This window comes from Ambystoma mexicanum, chromosome 9, assembly GCF_040938575.1.
Source record: "Ambystoma mexicanum isolate Mex_15411 chromosome 9, UKY_AmexF1_1, whole genome shotgun sequence".
NCBI lineage: Eukaryota > Metazoa > Chordata > Amphibia > Caudata > Ambystomatidae > Ambystoma > Ambystoma mexicanum.
Window position 1 is genome coordinate 236,953,480 of NC_090931.1, and position 19,177 is coordinate 236,972,656.

The 19,177-nt window shown below is 47.2% G+C and overlaps 1 protein-coding gene across 5 annotated transcripts in view; it reads left to right on the top strand.

The window, feature by feature from the left end:
- The window catches only part of MSANTD2 (Myb/SANT DNA binding domain containing 2), a 257,973-nt gene that overhangs the window by 80,816 nt on the left and 157,980 nt on the right, over window positions 1–19,177 (top strand). For 4 of the 5 annotated variants that reach the window (XM_069614534.1, XM_069614533.1, XM_069614530.1 and 1 more), the window contains one exon: window positions 17,000–17,119. The exons of the other annotated variant lie outside the window; for it this stretch is intronic. In XM_069614534.1, the coding sequence (XP_069470635.1) occupies window positions 17,000–17,119 (120 nt within the window). The remainder of the gene's footprint in view (window positions 1–16,999; window positions 17,120–19,177) is intronic. 5 annotated transcript variants of the gene reach the window in all.

The following is a 19,177-nucleotide window of genomic DNA, read 5'->3' on the forward strand; positions in this document are numbered from 1 at the left end:
ATCTGCCTCTGTGTCTTTCTCTGCCTCTCTGCCTGTGTCTCTTTACCTCTCTCTGTCTCTCTGCCTCCCTCCCATCTCTCTCTCTCCCTCCCTGTTTCTCCCCTCTCTTCTTCTCTCCCTCCCACTGCCTCTATCCGCCTCTCCCTCCTCTCTCTGCCTCCCACTTCCTCTCTGCCACTCCCTCTTTCTGCCTCTGCCGTCCTCTCTCTCTCTCTCTCTGCGCCTCTCCGCTTCTGCTTTTCTCTGCCCTTGCCTTTCTATCTGCCTCTTTCTACCCCTCTATGTGCCGGTCTCTCTGCCTTTTTCTGCCTCTCTCTGCCCCTCTCTCTGTCTCCTGCTCTCTCTCCCTGCCTCTCCACCTCTCGTCCACTCTCTCTTTCAACACCTGTTTCTCTCTGACTCTGTCTTTCCCTCTCTCTCTCCACCTGTGATCCTTTCCCTCTCCCACCACTTCCTTCCCCCTCCATCTCTCTCCCTCTCTCTTCCCCCGCCTCTCTCTCTGCCTCTCACTCCCTCTCCTTCCCCCTCTCTCTCTGCCCCTGTGTCTCTCTCCCATGACTTCCTCCCCCCTCCCCTTATCTCTCCCTCCCCTTCACTCCCTCAACTCTGTCTCCCTCAGTCCCCCCCCCCCTGTTTGTGTCACCCTGCCTCGCTCGGTGTCGCCCTGCCTCGCTCGGTGTCGCCCTGCCTCGCTCGGTGTCGCCCTGCCTCGCTCGGTGTCGCCCTGCCTCGCTCGGTGTCGCCCTGCCCCTCTCTGTGGGCCCCCCTGCCTCGCTCGGTGTCGCCTTGCCCCTCTCTGTGGGCCCCCCTGCCTTGCTCGGTGTCGCCTTGCCCCTCTGTGTCCCCCCCTGCCTCTCTCTCTGTGTCCCCCCTGCCTCTCTCTCTCTGTGTCCCCCCTGCCTCTCTCTCTCTGTGTCCCCCCTGCCTCTCTCTCTCTGTGTCCCCCCTGCCTCTCTCTCTCTGTGTCCCCCCTGCCTCTCTCTCTCTGTCCCCCCCTGCCTCTCTCTCTCTGTCCCCCCCTGCCTCTCTCTCTCTGTCCCCCCCTGCCTCTCTCTCTGTCCCCCCCTGCCTCTCTCTCTGTGTCCCCCCTGCCTCTCTCTGTGTCCCCCCTGCCTCTCTCTGTGTCCCCCCTGCCTCTCTCTCTGTCCCCCCTGCCTCTCTCTCTGTCCCCCCTGCCTCTCTCTCTGTGTCCCCCCCTGCCTCTCTCTCTGTGTCCCCCCTGCCTCTCTCTCTGTGTCCCTCCTGCCCCTCTCTCTGTGTCCCCCCTGCCCCTCTCTCTGTGTCCCCCCTGCCCCTCTCTCTGTGTCCCCCCTGCCTCTCTCTCTGTGTCCCCCCCTGCCTCTCTCTCTGTGTCCCCCCCTGCCTCTCTCTCTGTGTCCCCCCCTGCCTCTCTCTCTGTGTCCCCCCTGCCTCTCTCTCTGTGTCCCCCCCTGCCTCTCTCTCTGTGTCCCCCCCTGCCTCTCTCTCTGTGTCCCCCCCTGCCTCTCTGTGTCCCCCCCTGCCTCTCTGTGTCCCCCCCTGCCTCTCTCTGCCCCCCCGTGTGTCTCTGTGCATCTCTCTCTGAAATAGGTACATTATATCCAATGAGGAACTAAACAAGAATCTGAGAGTTGACAGATTAGGGGAAGGGTCGGTGTGGAAACTTGGTCATTACCGTAACCTGCTAAGGCTTATGAGAGGCAAGAACCGAAGTTTCAGTGCAGCTTACATTTTGAAGACGGCAGTCCCCATTTCATCTTCCTTAGTATGTTGGTTACCAGGCTGAGAAATAACTCAAACTTGCTCAGGCATGCTCAGGCACTATGTCCAGTGGCCTGCTAGGCCATTTGCCCATTGAGGCTGGGCAGCCCTACAGACAAGGGGTGTATTGACCCCTTTTTACTCCCTAGATGTTCTCAGAAAATAAAAATAGAGAGTAAAAAATACTGGCAACAAAAAATGAGAAACAGACACACAGAACCTTGTGCCCCCATTTTCACTCAAGCCGCTCCATGAATATGTTTGAACCAGTAGTGCACTTACTACCACAGGAACGAACTACTATGGTAACGGCCTGATCGAAAGAAGTAAAAATGATTTTTTTTGTTTAACTTTGTTTTAGTTCACAAGGAACTTTTCACAAGAAAATACATACAGAAACTCGCATAGAAGAAAATTTACATTCAAAATTGTACAGCAAAGAAACACAGCCAACATGATAAAAAGACTTCTAAGCAGTAAAAGACAATCTTACACATTAATGGCACAACTCGCTACATAATACTCTTTGTTAAGGACCAGGACTTCTTTCATAAAACGTATAGCGGCCAAAGACCGTTTAAAAGACTTATTCGTAAAAATCAGCTGCCAGACCTAACCCGGGTCTACTTCCTTAAACTCCTTTGTGAGGTGAGAGAAAAAAAGTCTTTCGGGTCGTCGTCAATTTACCACAATGCAAGAGAAGGTGGTGGAGTGTTTCTATAGAATTTTCCAGTTTAATAAATCTGCAGCTCCTTATTTTACCCACTGTTCCCCCATATGCAACCAAATTTTCATTTGTGGGGAGTACATTTAGACAGATGGTAAAGAGGGCCAGATATATACCGGACATTGCAAAGAATTATAGGGCCTAGAATCCAGGAGGATATCTCTACAAAGGTGGTACTTCCTGACACGATCTATTGTGTCAATCCATTCGACCTCCCATAACCTCTTTTTTTAACCTCATTGGGTACATTTGGAGGTATTCCACTGTGGAGTCCCCCCTAGTTAGTATAGCATGGCAGTGTGTGTATGAGCGCGATAGAAATAAAATATATCATATATCAGTGGGTCGACCATTCTATGAGGCTAGGCGTAGAGCTTGCCGCCAAGGCACTCTTTTACAACCCCCATGTGGATCCCTGTTTGGCAAAATATTTTTTCCGGAGAACATTTAAATACATATTTCCTGTTTACCAAGGCTTTCAATGTCACCAGGCCCAACTCATACCTTAAAACAGGAGCCGGGACACCACTGGGCAAGCCCAGCACTCTCCTCCAGAAAGCTCCCTCAAGCTTCGCCCATTGCCCTTTCAAAACGAAAAACATTTTCTCTGACTGTTATCAGCACCACCTTTTTCCAATAGAATTCTCAGACTTAGGGCTATTGAGAAGTGACCCAATTTCTTATTTAGAGTAGTAGCCTGTGTGTCTAATGCCTTGATCTTCAACAGTTTTCCCGATAGCAACCTGGTTTTGGTTCCCTTAGGGAAAATTTGAAAGCCCTGATACAAAAAGGAGTCCACTTTCTCAAGACGTGAGCCTTCGATATGCCATTTGAAGTGATCACCTGCTTTTCCCAAACCTTTATGCAGGGTTGGAATTTTTGATTTTGGGACACTTAATTTTAAACATATTCTGGTTTGTGTATACCTCCAAGGCCTTCAACTGGCGCTGCAACCCTATTGGCGTATGGTCTAATAAGATCAGATCATCCGCATGTAACAAATAATTAATCGGTTGCTCATGGGATTTTGGGGGAAAGAATTTGATGTTCAAAAAGGCATCCCCCAAATCAGAAATGAAAAGGAGGAATAAAATTGGGGCCAGTAGGCACCCTTTCTTCAATCCTCTAGCGGTATTGATTGGTGCAGATATGGTCCCCTCTCTAGCCAAACGGACACATAAGTTATTGTCCGTATGTAAAGCAATTAGGATTGCCAATAATGAAGGGGAACAAGCCCATTTGGTTAATTTGACCCATTGGCTCTTTCTTGGCACAGTGTCAAAGGCCATAGAATCATCTATGAATGCTGCATGAAGTGGATGGTTATTTTTCAATGCCCCCTGTTTCAAAAGATCCAGAATAAAGCTGTTTGTTTCGGTTCCCACTCCCTGGCAAACCCAGTTTGCAAAATATCCATTCTACCATTCTTGTTTGTCTACTTTCGCAGGTCTCTTAAGACAAGGCCCGTGAAGATTTTTGATGAGCAGTCCAGAAGGGATATTGGTCTATAATTTAGGGTACTCAAGTGGGACCCCTTTTTAAAAATCGGGACTACAATGGGGGTCTGCCAAGAAGGTGGTAAAATGTTTTCCCTGAGCACAGCTTTAAAGATCCTGTCAAAGAAAACCAAACCGGCGTCCAGACTATGTTTTAAAACACACATGGCCAACCCATCTAGCCCCGGAGCCATCGCTTTTTTACTTCTGGATATTAAGTAGTACAAGTCATCCAGGTCTCAAGTTAACTCCCACGGTGCCCTTTGTATCAGATCCCCATTCCATATCTGCATGTTAGCACCCTCTAATTTATAGATCTTAGTGAAATGGGCCTTCCAACTTTTTTCCGTTATCTGGTTTATTTGGGCCCCCGTTTGCCGCTTATTGTCTTTCAGGAGTTTCCAGAAGTCATGGGAGTTCTTATTAGCCAGCATCACCCAAAAGCAATTGGTGACTATAGTGACATAGCCATAATTTATAGGACGCCTTCAAACGAGACCTGGTCAACTTGTCCTCTTTCACCAGTCCTCTTAGAGCTTTCCGTAGAGCTCTCTTTTTATGTAAAATGGTGATCTCAAATTTGTTTGTGCACCACCTTACCCAAGTCCCTTTTCGGTAGGCTGTCAAAAATCTTTTCCCCATACAAGACACACAGCAGTCCCTTGAAACCGCTCCTCAAAAACCTGGTCGAATTCACCAGTGGCCAGGATTCTATTAAATGTGGTCATTCTGGAATCATTCCACCATATTTTAATTCCCCCCGAATTCACCTCTAAATCGAAGACATAACTTATGTGATGCTGTTTCAGAACAGGTATTAGCCATTTAATACTAAGTGGTAAGTGATCACTCACCAGAGTCTCTACCATCGCTAGTGATTCACACTCCGAGTAAATATCCTCAGAAACAAATAGGTAGTCTAAGATGTTACATTGGAGACCCCTCTTCCAAGTATTTTCTAGAACTTTGTCCCCCTTATGGTCCCATTCAGCATCATTAAACCCCATTCTTCCATGAGTTCACTCCATCCCCTGCCTCTAACCCTAATCGCCCTATTGGTGCCCAAAAGTGTTCTGCTGGCCAATCCACGCATCTGCAATTTAGGTCACCACAAATGATAGTGGAAGTTGGATCTCTGCCCACCTGGCCAAACAAAAGGTCTTCAATTGCCTCCATCATCTCCTGCTGCCCGATCTTCAAATTATTCCAATAAATATTAATCAACAGGGTGTCCATTCTACCAGGGGACACTTCTTTGTTCCACACAAGTTGGGCATTGCATATAATTGTATGTAAGTGTATATCTGTACTTTTGCCTGTATTGCTGTGCTCAACTTTAAGATTGTATTTGCCATTGTCTGTAACTATGCCGTGATACCTCAGGGTCTGGGCATATAACGCATGTAATAAATAAATAAATAAAAATAAATTTGACTCCCTGGACAGGTGGTCAGGTACTCAATTTCCGACTAAATCTTCTTGCAGCCCAGCTGCAGGGCGCCCCTTTTCACCTTTAATTGCTGGATTTAAAAGAACCAAATACCCATCAATGGCGGGGGTTCTGACATGCAACACTCCTGGAGAGTGAATAGATCATAGTTTAGCAAGTACACACTGCTAGGTTGAAATAAGCATGTAAACCCTCTACAGTTCCAGGATACATTTTTTGTGTAAAACGAGACTTCTGCTTTAGGCCGCATCTATGTTGGTCCGGTTTGCCTCGCATTCAGAATGGCTGCCAGCTTAGACCAATCCTCTTCTCTCACTGGGCGACTATCTGTTTGCACCGAGAATTCTCTCAAGTTGGCTCCTGTCGCTAGCGTTTTTATTACTAGAGTAGCATTTCCGCCACCCTGGACCACATTTAGTTGCCCCACATGATGTGGTATAGATACTTTCGAAGGGAGCCCCACCTTGGTTGTTAACTTATAGAGATCATAACCCGTGCTTTTATCGCATCTGCTTCTAACACCACCTGATTAAGCACCATTCCTGAGGCAAAATAAAGTATAACTTTATCCATATTGAAGCGATTCCAAAATTCCACCCAGGTAATATCACTAAAAGATAAGTCCGCTATGCCCTGTGATTTCCATAATATTGCCAGGACTTTGGAGCGCTTTAAAACAACCTGCTCCTTGTCTAATGGCAATTTGTGGAGAACTAATTTATTTGTATACTCCCCCCTAGGCCGATCTACTAACATCTGGACACCCATTACCCCTAATCGTCGTTCTTCAAGGGTCCTAAATGGCAAAGCCCTGGGTTTAGCTCAGAGAGTTTCGCCTTTATCGAGGGATCTCGTTCTACACAGACTTGCCCCATTTCTTGAGGTGGTAGACTCTCTACTGGGTTTCCCACAAATTGCACATAAGCCGTCCGTTCCGTGACCTCACGGCCCACCTCTGGATGTCCAGTTTTTCTTACAGGTTCTCTACCCGAGTCAAATGAATCTATGGTATCAACCTGGACCTCTATTTGGACACCCTTGGACTCCTCCAGGTCGGTAACCTCTCGGCATACACAAGGTTGGACAAATTCAACAACTCCCAGCCGAGATCTACTAACCCTCATCCTATCGCACTTGTTAGCTAGTGGAGGCGTGGTAGCCTTTGTATAAACTTGTTTACCCCCTTCTGGCCATTTATCTTCATGCCCTTTATATTCTTAGATTTTAGACCCCTGTTATTTTGGTTTAACAAACCCTGCCCTTTCTTCAATTTACCCTAGTGGAAAATTTCATATTTACCCTGATCGGGAACCACGTCTTCCACATCGGGATCATCGGGCTCAATCTGGCTAATCAGGTCCTCAGCCACCTGAAGACAAGGAAGAAATCTCTCTCCACCCTCAAATGTAAGGCCATCCGCCTCCTGTTCCGGGGTCTGGGCCCCTTCCTCTAGAACCCCAGTATTGAGGGGAACCTCCTCCACCAAAGATGAGGCCATGGCTAAAACTCTTGGAGCCATGGCTGCAACAGAATGGTTTTGGAGCGATACTTTAGCCCCTGGAATACGAGAGGGCTGTATTCCATAGACCTTATATAATCGTCAGTGGAGGTTATTTTTTACAGCATGACTTCAATACTTTTTTCTTGGTTTGTTACCGCCCCCTATTAGATCCCTCTGGGAATTGTTCATCACAGAAACATTTATCTTTTAATGTGCATGAGTAACTAGGTACAAAGAAAGGAGAATTACAAAAACATTTCAGTTTTTCAGTTAAAACCTATTTTTACATGCTTACAAAAAAATACCCTCATTGGGAATTGGACTTACATTTTTACTCCCTAAAAAATCATTTTACTGCCAACTTAAAAAAATGGGGTAGTAAAATACCCCTACTTCCAAATTGTATCTGAAGCACTGAGGCAAGGCATTGTCAGGCATTCGTCAGGGGATTGGCTGTGGCAGAGGCCAGAATCCCTGCTCCTTTCTCGCGGGTCTACTCTGTTGTCTCTCACAGGCCCCAAACTCTTCTGACAGTCCAAAAAGAACCTCCTCCCTCACTACCAACAGCCACAACTCACAGGGTTTTGACACAGCCCTACGCCTTTGGTATCAGAGTGCTGATGCAACCCTGCAGGGGATTCTTACAGATGAAACGAGGAGGAGCAGGAAAAAATGGAAGGTGTAGTGTGGATACCCTATGTCCCGTCCCCTTTCCTCCATACTTGTGGGACATTCTGTCCTTCGGGAGGGGACCGGAGAACTTTTGTAAAAAGCATCAAACATTTTTTATTTTTGACCTCCTTTTATTTTTACGCGGGGTACCGCATGTGGCCGTAGCCCTGTCCTCCTGAGCTCCGCATCGCCCATCTGTCCTTTTCTCCGCACGATCGGGGCTGGATGCACTAGCATTAGTTGGAATTTGTATTCCTTTTGTCCTTCCTTCCTGCTCCGGTTCCTCAGTCATCTAGTCCTCCGTTTATGCCGAGCATCTGGGATTTGTGTCCTGTTCTTCATGCGAACGTCACTTTGCGAATGCGGATCCCTACTCTCTTTGCTTGGAATGCCTCGGCCTGGAATATCGCGGGGATTTGTACTTCTACTGTGACTCCCTCTCCGTCCGGGCACTCCATGTCGTTTTCTTCGGTGGAAGTGTTTCAGCGCGTTCCTCCACCTCATTTCCAGCTTTTCATTTGACGAAAAGAAGTAACGCCCGGTAAGTTTGTTACTTTTTAGGGCGCCCTCACCATGGGACTCCTTCCCGGGGCCTTCCAGGTCGGGGAAGGGCTTGTGTAGCTTTGTCACCAGGGTTTCCCCTGAAGACCCTCAAGGGCCTAATAGACGCACCAGAGTGTTCTCCAAGGGTTCCTCCAGAGGACCTGCCAAAACCAGACGCCGTTCCGAGGTTCACACTTTGGGTGTTCGCCCTGAAGTCTCAATTTCTGGAGCTTTTCATACCGAGCCACGGCTCGAGGCCCCTCTTGAGGGAGCTATACGTCTCGGGTTAAAACCAGAGGTTCCTCTTCATGGGGCTAGCACAGACAGAACCGAGAGATCTTCTTTGAAGGTTTTGTCGGTGAGGTATATCCCTCAACTGTCCCACGCTCAGGGTCGTGGTTGTATGGGTTCTGTCGAGGGGGCAAAGAGGGCAGTCACGGACCATATCTCCTCACCATAACTCCTCCACTACTGGCTCTGCAGAGGTTCCTAATTTTGGGGCAGTTTCTAAGATGTCCAGTAAACATCTGAAACCCCCCCAGTACCAGCTCTGTCGAGGATCCTTGTGTCAAGGCTAAGGTGTTGCTTAAGTCACCTGACACCCCTGAGGAGACAATAGCCTCATCTCCACATGTGACGCAGTTCTCCTCAGGAGTCGACAAAATGGCGGGCCAACCCCTGTGGTCTACGGTGGCCATTTTGGATACCTCCCTTACACCAACGTTCACGCTGTCTGGTGCTGGGAACATTCCTTTTGGGGCTGAGCAGCCTTTTCCATGCTATGTGGACAACAGAAATCCGATCCGCCCTTCATTTGACTGGCATGCCCGGACACTGCTGCCTCATACAGTCTTGCTCCCTCCTGCTTCTGCTCCACTGATCTATGTGGATCCGGCCGGTGGTGGGCCCTCCTGGCAACCATTGTTAATGGGGGTATGCCCCTCACAAACGGCCTCTTCCTGTACCAGCACCAACGCCTTCGGCTGAGGATGAGTTTTTTGGGAAGTTTCAGATGCTCATGCACTCTGACCCTATGAAGGGGTATTTCAAGCGGCTTTTCAGGGAAATGTATCCTTCTGCCCCGGCTGTCCCTTTTATAGGTTCCGGTGGTGCCACTCCTTCCACCGCTTCCTTCTGGACCTCATCCATCTCTTCCTCCTATGCCCCTGTTTTCTCCTATAGAGAAGACCTAGGCAGACCGGGACAATACTTTAAAACCTGTGGCAGCATGCGTGGTGGACCACTCTTCTGTTCCTGCCTCGTTAGATGAGCCTCAAGCGGATCAGGTCAGCGCTGAGCAGCCCCGCTCGCTGAGAGCATTCCATGACCGGGTCCTGTATATGATGGCCCTCCTTGAGATTCCAGTACCTGAGGCCCCCACTCCTGAGGAGGGGGTACTTTCTGGCGCCTTTACCCTGTCACCTCAAGAGCACACTGGCCTGTTCTTCCAAAAGGACGTCTTGGCTGACGCCCATAAATTCTGGGATAAACCGCACACCGGGCTGCACATCAACAAGAGAATTGACGCTTGATACAAGCTTCACACCTCTGAGGAGATGGCCTTATCGGCTTGTCCGCTCCCTTCCTCAACGGTGGTGGCTGCGGCCACCCTCCAGTCCAAGCCTGCCTCAGCATCTTCAACGGCAGCGGCCCAAATCTTGTCCAAAGAGGATAAACTACTGGACTCTTTGGGCAATAAAGTCTTTGCCAATTCGGCTAGATGACTTTAAAGACGGTTTGTCAGAATGCAGAGTGTTGGTACAGGATCTACTGGAAGCTGCGGCACACTACGTCGATACCTCAGTTCGAGGCCTTATGGTAGGGGTGGCCACCTCCCACCAGGCGTGGCTCCACATGATGAAGTTTTCAAAGGAAGTGCAAGGCAAAGTACTGGACCTTCCTTTTTACGGCAAGGAATTGTTTCATTCTTCTACGGATGAGGAACTCGCAAGTACCAAAGCGAGTACCCATACCACCAAATCTTTATCGGTCCTGGCGAAAGCTCCAGCTAAGGCCTATTATACGCAGAGGTCAGGGTCCCAGACTCGATCCTTCTCTGGGTTCAGGGGGTTTCAGGATCGCCGTTCGCGCCGAACTGAAGGTCCGGGTGGCGGGACCCAAGAAAGCAACAGCAGCAAGGTGGTTGTTTTTTCTCTTGGCCATCAGCCTCTTCTCCAGGGACAGGTAGTCTCACTGCCATCAAATCAGCCAAATTATATTATTTGTCGGTCGCACATCTGGAGGCATGACAGACCATCACCGACGACCGGTGGGGTTTGTCCATTGCTCGGGCAGGCTTTCGCTTGCCTCTCCCCCTGACTGCACCCTTCAACCCTCCCTTTCAATAGATCGGGTAGCCCTCCCAAAGAGCTGAGGGACAGAAACTTCTAGACCTCAGGGCGGTGGAACCTGTTCCGCTCAGGAAGGAAGGGGAGGGCTTCTATTTGCATCTGTTCACATTGCCCATACCCAACCAGGCTGGCCTGTGCACTATACTCGATCTTTCCCAGTTCAACCTTTCTCTTCCCCCAAGAGAAATTCAAGATGATCACACCTTGCAAAATAAAGTCCTCTCTTCAAAAGGGCGATTGGCTCAGTGTTGTGGACCTTCAGGACGCTTACATGCACGTCCTGATATGGAGGCTGCATTTCGAAAATATCTGCGGTTCTTCCTGGGAGGGGAACACTTCCAGTTCCGTGTGCTCCCTTTTGGTCTCAGCTCGGCGCTTCGTGTCTTTACGAAGATGAGCTCGGCGCTTCGTATCTTTACGAAGATGATGTCGGTCATCGCAGCTTTCCTCCGGCTACATGGCATTCATGTATATCCATATTTGGACGACTGGCTCCTGCGCAGTCCTTGCCCGCAGACAGCATGCATTGAGCAACCTCCAGGCTATCCTCCAGCTTCTGTTCTACTTTGGGCTGTCAGTCAACTTGCGAAAATCTTCCATGACGGTCTCTCAAGACCTGATTTTCTTGGGTTTCCGTTGGAATACTGTCAGTACCAAGGTGTTCTAACGGCGGACAGGATTGCGGACCTATCAGCCACACGTCAGCTCTTCCTCCAGTCTTTGCACATGACGGCTTGGTGGTTCCAGAGATTTCTGGGCCTCATGGCTTGTTAGGATGAATCACATGCAGTACCTTTTGTGAACACTACACACAATTAAGACTACAGGTGTAAGTACAATTTTACCTTTGGTACAAGCCTGTACTACACAGTTATGTGGTAACAGTGGCTGAGCAGCCAGACTTATCTCAAGAGGAAAGTGAGCAGTACAAGATTTTATACAAAGGACTTGCAATTACAGTGGTTCAAACAGACACTTACTCAAGGTTTCTGGGTAAAAAAAAAAGGATATACATTTGTCTACACATTTGGTTAGAAAACATTCCACTAGCCATAGCAGCTCAATATCACACTGTAATACACTACAATACTAAACCAATAAGTTTCTGAACAAGTTCAGCTCCCCTGAAGTGGGAGCAAAATGGCACTTCAGTTACTTTCAAGAGGGATAGAAAGACAAAGGTTATAAGAATCAACACACAGTTACTTTCATAGGCAGGGCAAATAGTTAGAGTTCACTACAAGAGGCAGTTCAATTCACTAGGCCTGGGCCAAAGTCAATGGTTCAGTGTCTTGGATACAATAGCACAGTCCTGATAGTAAACATTTAAGTCTTTGCCACTGTTCTTAGAAGTAGTTTGCGAGACGAAAAGTTATGTCAGTTTAGGGGAGGACAAGCCTCCAAAGTTGGGAAAGTTTCACAAACTTTCACCGCGACAGAAAGGATTTTTTGACCGCACTTGCACAGTACCTTTTAAATGAAGAAAAACTGTAGCTCAGGCAGTTGTTTCTGGCAGTTCCTGCAAATCTCGCTGTTCCTGAGCTTCAGTTGTGGGGACAAGGACGATGTCGGGAGGTTCCGGCACTGCGCAGCGAAGAGGCCACAAGCTTGGCAAAACGTCGGTTTAAGGTGTGAGTGCCTTAAATTCCACAAACTGGTATCCTTCCCACTGGCTATCCGGTTTTCAACAGCACTCTGAAGAAAATAGACAATTTGGACCTGCAGCAGGGCTTCACCGGTGGACCAGGAGTTGCAGCAGTCGTCTTCCTTCAGCTAGTCTTCGGTTCTTTCGTTCCAGTGGTCGACTCTGCCTTCCAAGTCCCAGAGACCTGCTTTTAAACAGTTTTCCCCCATTCATTCCAGCCTAGCTGTCGCTCACCCAGCAGGGTGGCTGTCCTTTCCGGACAGTCAGCCAGCCAATCACGCCAGAGTGCATTCAGGTCTTCTAGGAGACTAAGCACAGGGAGTTTCGGGCACCTCCCTCACATCCTGTCCACCCCAGACACTCGGGCACCAGAGGAGGGCTTCAGCACTGAAGCCTGCCAAAGGCCAATGAACAAAGGGACCAGACTTGGTTTGGCGCGCAGAGACAAACACTAGAAAGACCTTTCCTAAAAGAAACGGCGAAAAGAATTTGACCAGAGTCTGTTTTTACAGATAGATCTTGTGCGCCATATTGGACAACATGGCTGACCCGATTTTTAGCTACCTGTGTCCGCGGTCGGGAAAATCATGGTAGTTTGTTCTAAAACCACTGCCACCAGCCATTTCAAGAGGAAAAGTTTACATTTGACTGTTACATGCGTGTTTAGACATAGGGGATGCTAGGCAACCCCTCCAGCACTCTGTAGGAAGATAGTGTGTGCTGGGTCTGTAAATTTAAAAAGACTAGCAAAGTCAGTTTAACTTTACATGCTCTGGGAGACAGTAGTCAGTCCCATAGAAGGTATTTAAACCTTGGGAAGTCTTAAAGACATCCATGTGCCACTGCACTCAAGGTGCTGGGTGACACACAAGAAAAAGATGATGCCTATGGAGTTGTTTAAAACTCCATATCCAACAAAAGTAAAACACACATCAAAATACATGAGTGGGAAAAAAGGCTCACTCTCTTTCCAGTTAAAAATTTTAATCCTAGAAATCCATCCAAGTTGCTGGGGGTCTCAAAAGGTAAGGGAAATTAGCACATTCTTGAGAATTCACCCTAACATGGCTTCTTGCATGCTAGCTCTTCCTCTTGCACGTCTGAATTTGAGGTGTACCCAGATGGCTCTTCAGAGCTCTTGGTCTCAGGCTTCGGACCTGGATTCTGAGATAGTGGTTCCGTCCTCTATGACGGCAGATCTACAATTGTGGTCTTTGGGCGACAACCTCACTGTGGGGCCTCCTTCCCGAAGCTCTGCCCACAAGTGACGGTTAGCACAGACTCCTCGCTTCTGGGGTGTGGCATGACGCTGGGTCACCTCGAAGTATTTGACCTTTGGACACTTCAAGACAGACAGTTTCATATCAATTATCTGAAACTCCTGGCTGTCTTTCTGGCGCTCAAAGCTTTTCAACCGTCTATCACAAGCAAAGTAGTTCGTATTCGCACTGACAATTCTGTAGTGATGTTTTACATCAGCAGGCAGGGTGGCACCAAGTCACCTCTCCTTGTGGACCTAGCCATACAGATTTGTGAATGGGCCATCCAGCACAAGATTTGGCTCCTGGCTGTACACATTCTGGGTCACATTAATGTGACTGCAGACTCACTCAGCTGCCAGTTAAGAGTAGGAATTGAACACAAATGTTCTTTCCAACATTTTTCGCCAATGGGGCACTCCAGAGGTGGACCTCTTTACGACTTTTACAAACGGGAAACTCCCTCTGTATGCATCCAGAAACGGTCTTGGGGTCTCCTCCGTAGGGGACGCTCTCGAAATTTCATGGCCCAACCTGAAGGCTTATGCATTCCTCTGCTGCCTCTAATGCATCGGTCACTCTGCAAGCTCAGGAATGCATCAAACTGCACTCTCCTCCTCATAGCTCCTTGGTGGGCAGCCAGATTCTGGTTCTCGGAACTTCAGCATCTGTCGAGTCTTCCTCCGATCAGATTGCAGTTGATTCCCGACCTGCTTCACCAGAACGATCATCAGAGGTGGCACCCCTCTCCGCAATAGTTCAGCCTGGCGGCCTGGTGCCTGAATTCAGATCTTTAGTACAGTTTAATTTGTCCAAGGACAACATACGCATTATTCAAGCTGCCAGAAAGCCTTCTACGAGGTCCCAATATAAGAGAAAATGGCTCCGGTTTTGCCACTGGTGTTTGCCTAAACAATTTGACCTTGGGCACGCTACGATTGACACTGTTCTTTCTTTCGTTTGTCACCTCGCTGCTTCAGGCATTCATGTCTTGTCCAGCAGGACCTACTAATCTGCCATTGGGGCCTACATTTTAAATGCTTTTTTACAAAGTGCTCCGGTCCTGTCCCGAAGGAGGGAAAGTCCCAGAAGTATGGAGGAAAGGGCACTATGGACTAGGAGTAAGGTAGTCACTATGGTTGAGTAACTTTAATATTCCTCAACAACAACAAAATTGGACACTTGCATTGAACGTGCCCAAGAATCACTCTTGCACTCTCACACTCTTGTCTGCTTCCTTGCACTCTATCTTGCTTGCCCTGACTGTGTCTTAGCAATGCTTGCTCGGTCAGTATCTTGTTATCTCTTGCTCGTCTCACCGGCCCCACTTTTGGTCTATTATTGCATGCAAGAAGTGGTGTCAGTCGACTCTCTCCTAATTGCTGCTTGTTGTGTTGCTGCTTTTTTTTGTCCTGCATAAAGCTATTTGGAGCCTGCCGAGCTTGCACATACCTAATCAGTCTGATCTAACCGAGCTCTTCTGTTGCAGAAATTAGTTGGCAGGATCATGTGTTTTTGGAAAGAACCAGTCTGGACATACCTTTAAAACACTCATTCACTGGCCTTGCTCTTCATGGCCAACTACTTTCTGGGCAATATAAGAGAATGCACTGCTTGTATACTACTTGTCTTATACTGAACCAACCTATGTTGCAGCTATGTTAGTTTAACGCAATCCTTATTTCTTGATTGACTTTCGGTCAGCATTTGATACAGTTGACCGAAATTGATTGTTGCAAAAACTTGAGGCCTATGACTGCCCTGCAGACCTCTTATATGCCGTGTGTAATCTGCACGAGGAGACAGTAGTTCAGGTCAGGATGGACAGCGGGGGGTCATTGACACGACCCATACAAACTGGAAGAGGAGTTCAACAAGGTTGTGCCTTGGCCCCCCTGCTGTCCAACCTGTACCTAGCAGAGCTACCTGAACACCTGGAGCAGGTTGATAACCATCGTCCTAGCATTGCTGCACCCAAATCATTTGCCCGTTATATGCAGTCGATCTCGACAGAACAACTGGAGCAGGTTGTTAACCATCCTTCTAGCATCGCTGCGCCCAAATGAAATGCCTGTTCTACGCAGACGATCTCATCCTGTGTGATCACACCTACGTGGGATTAAAACATTCGCTAACTGCTCTGTGCAAATACCCATATCCAAGCATACCCATTGAAATAATACGGCTAGAGCTGAGCCTGAAATACCTGGTGGCGCAAGCATTGAAAAGATGTCTTCTATACTTAAAAGCTAAACTATCTCCTCTCTGCCCACTCTTATGCCTCCTTGGTAAGGAAAAAAGTGCGGAATGTAAAAACACTCTTGCATCTTTGTCAAATTAGGTATTTAAATCAATAGAATGGAAACCAGATTGGGAAGAGAACTATCATCGTCGGAAAAGTACGTTTTTTGCAAATCTGGAGAGGTGGGATTAGTGCTCCAACTATACCCACTGGGCGCACACTTTCAGGGAACTGCAGGGCTACATGCAATTGTGCCCAAGTCCGGCATTGCGCACATTTTTGCTATTCCTGCAAATTAAGATCCTGCCTGTATTAACTATATTGCTACCCGAAATTTCGATCCCTAGAGAATCCAGGAATTGCTGACTATGCCTTGTCCCGGGCATACACGACAGTTAGACATGTTCTGACTGAATGCAAAGAATTTGGCCCTCCATACATGAATCTCCTTTGCCCATATGTAGAAAAATACAGTGAGATAAAAAGCGATAGTTTTTGGACATATTGCTTAAACACAGGGACAAATCCGTACATATTGCACTCTTATCGGGTCAGGAAGTCAGTGATGGCCACGGGGAAGCTTGATGGGCCCTCTGATCAGGAAAGAGGAACCTCTGAGGAATGATTATTTTTCTATTAATGTATGCATGTTTGGTTATACCATTTGGGAAAGAAATGAAATGTTATTTGAAATGATCTAGGATGAATGTATTTAATGGATGTAAGATATTTGATGTTTCATTTATTGTAATTTTGTATTTTTATTATGTGAAAGTTCTTTGAACTATACACACAAATAAATAATACAATTATTTATTTTTCGTTTATGGTAGATGACTATTCATAGCACAAACTCCTTAACTCAAAGGAGGGAGGAGTTTGACTCGCTAAGCACCTCGTCTTATCAACCACCACTAAAAAGTTTTCAAGTGGCACACGTTTTCAGAAATGAAGAGGAGTAAGAGTTAATGTCAGATGCTGTGGCTGAAATATTCTGTTTCAGCTTTTCTTTGTCTTGTTTACTGCCTGTTTCACTGCAAGTCTGATGTCGGATGTTTTTTTGTAATTAATGTATTTGTTACGGTGTAGGAAGGGACATTTGGCCTGCTTCTTTTCTGGAGTTTGGATGGTGGTAGGGAGGAGGGTTAAAGAGGACTATTTTGCAACTTGCTGCTTTCTTATGGTAAGTGTTCGGGTAGTTTAAGGGAGCTGGTAACTCGTTAGAGTGGTGTTGGTTTGAGCAGTGATTATCCCCTTTGTATTAGGTTTCCATGTTTGCAATCCTTCACTACAGGTTTATCTATATCCATATCTTCGTGCTTGTTAATTTCCCAGTGCAACTGGTAGTAGCCTTGTTTCTTGTTCCTTTGCAGCTGCAGCAGTTGGCAGTAGTACTCGCCTTGCCCTTTCAAGTGACCCCTCGGGAGAGGGAGGGAGGAAGGAGAGGGAGGAAGGAGAAGGAAATGACGGAGTGGGAAATGACGGAGAGGAAGGTAGGCAACAGAAGTCAAGGAAGGGAGAAGGGGAATGGAAGTAAAGGACTAAGCGGGAGGGAGAAAGAATAGGAAGGGTGGGAGGCCCTTTAAAGAAAAGGAGGAAAGAGTGAACTTGTCATGTCAGTTCTGCCTAATTCAGGAGTCCTGAGAGCCTTACCGGATATTTAAGCAGTGTATTAAAACCAATTTACTGGATAGCAGGAAAATGCTGGCACACATTTTTAGATAAAAAACAAAATGTTATTGCTTCCTCGTTAAATTCAATTTTCTTCAGTGCAAGTTAGTGGTGAACTAAAACCTCTCATGGTTTGCAGTTCGATGAATTGGAGACGGTCTTTCTTTTGTGCATCTCTGTCCTGGTGTAAGAAGAGAACAGCAATCATTGAAATTGGAGAAGTCTGCAAGTCCTGTGTTTGTTCGCTGTATGAACCAGATTTTGCAGCTGCAGTATTCCTTGAACAGATTCTCATAACTTTACTTGCTGTTTGAAGGAATTTGCTTGTGCCTTTGGGTACTGAGCGTCTGTTTAAAACAGACCCTTCTTTTAAAATAGTCTGATAATAACCAGGTTTGTTACTGTGGCCTCAAATAACATGCCCGGTTATGAATAAACTAAATACCAAAGGATTACTTCTGTGGTAAGAAATCGGACCACAAATCAAGAATTCAATTATTGGCAGCAGTCCTAGATTTGAAAAGGGCAATTATCTTATGTCAGATGAAACAATTGGCATGTTCACAAATAGTCCACTTCAAACAGGCTAATTACCCAAGTATAGACAAGGGTTCAATGGACACCTTAACTCGGACATGCTTACGCTCTTTCAGACAACTACCGTCGTGAACTGGCACCATATTAAAAAAAAAACAAACAATAATACAAATATTGTCATTTTTAGAAATGCATATCTACAATTCTATACAGTCAATAGGCATTCTCATAACAGAGGTATTTTTATTATTTTGTCTATTAAGGTTTTTTTTATAATGAATTCACAAATGATTAAACAACTTTGACGTTCAGTGAAAAATATGTAGTCTAAGCAAATCTATAAAATAAGTACCCTAAACATCTGAAAATCATCCAGTAATGAATTACAAACCAAAGTATGCACGTGCACACAGTGACGGAAATAGTAAAAATTCACCCAGCCAAGTTTTGATAGACTAATTCGACAGCTGTTTCCTTTGAACATCTCAGCGGCTGGTCCTGGCTTCAGAAACAGATGTTCTGTTCCAACAATGGGCTTCGGCCTACACCGGGCTTCGGCCTAACCAGTAGGGAGAGTGAGGGGACTGATCCTTCTTTGTTAAAGAATGGATACTCCCATTTCCTGCCCCTACTATAAATACCCTATCATATCATACTACCTTTGTCCTGCTGCCTCTGTGTCCGCCTTCCACTATGGAGCACACCCCCCTTTAAGTTCTGTCCCAAGTGTAACAAATTTCTGTGGGTCGACAAACACACAGTTGGCAACCATTGCCTCCCACGTGACAATATCAAATCCTGTTGTGCAGCGTGCAAGCTCTTCAGGCCCAAGACCCTAAAGGAGCACCAGACCAAGCGGTGGGAGGCATAGGCCATGTCGGAGGAGTCGGAAACAGCATCTGGGATTTTTGAGTCAGACCACAAAGGCCGGGGCAGCCGAGACTCAGATTCAGAGCTCGAGGACACTACCGTGGAACAATCTAGTTCCTGCACGCCTGTCCATAGCCTCGAAAAGCAGTCGCAGCCCGCTGCTATGAGGAAGGCCTCTGGCGACGCTGGCGTACACGCACACACTTCCCATAAACACATATCCCCTAGCTGTCCCTCAACAGGTCTTTTGAGGGAGGGCTGCACGCCGTTGGCTGACGCCTCCCGGGCCAACCGACTTCATGCCGACCGCGCCCGCTGTAGTTCTGCCTAAGTGCTTACCACAAGGTGATCACACAGATACTCCGGCAAAGGGCGTGCACAAACACAGCTCGACGGCTGAGGCGGACATGCCAAACAGCCAATGAAAAAGCACAAATCACGTTTTTGCACAGAAAAACAACACAAGGAACATT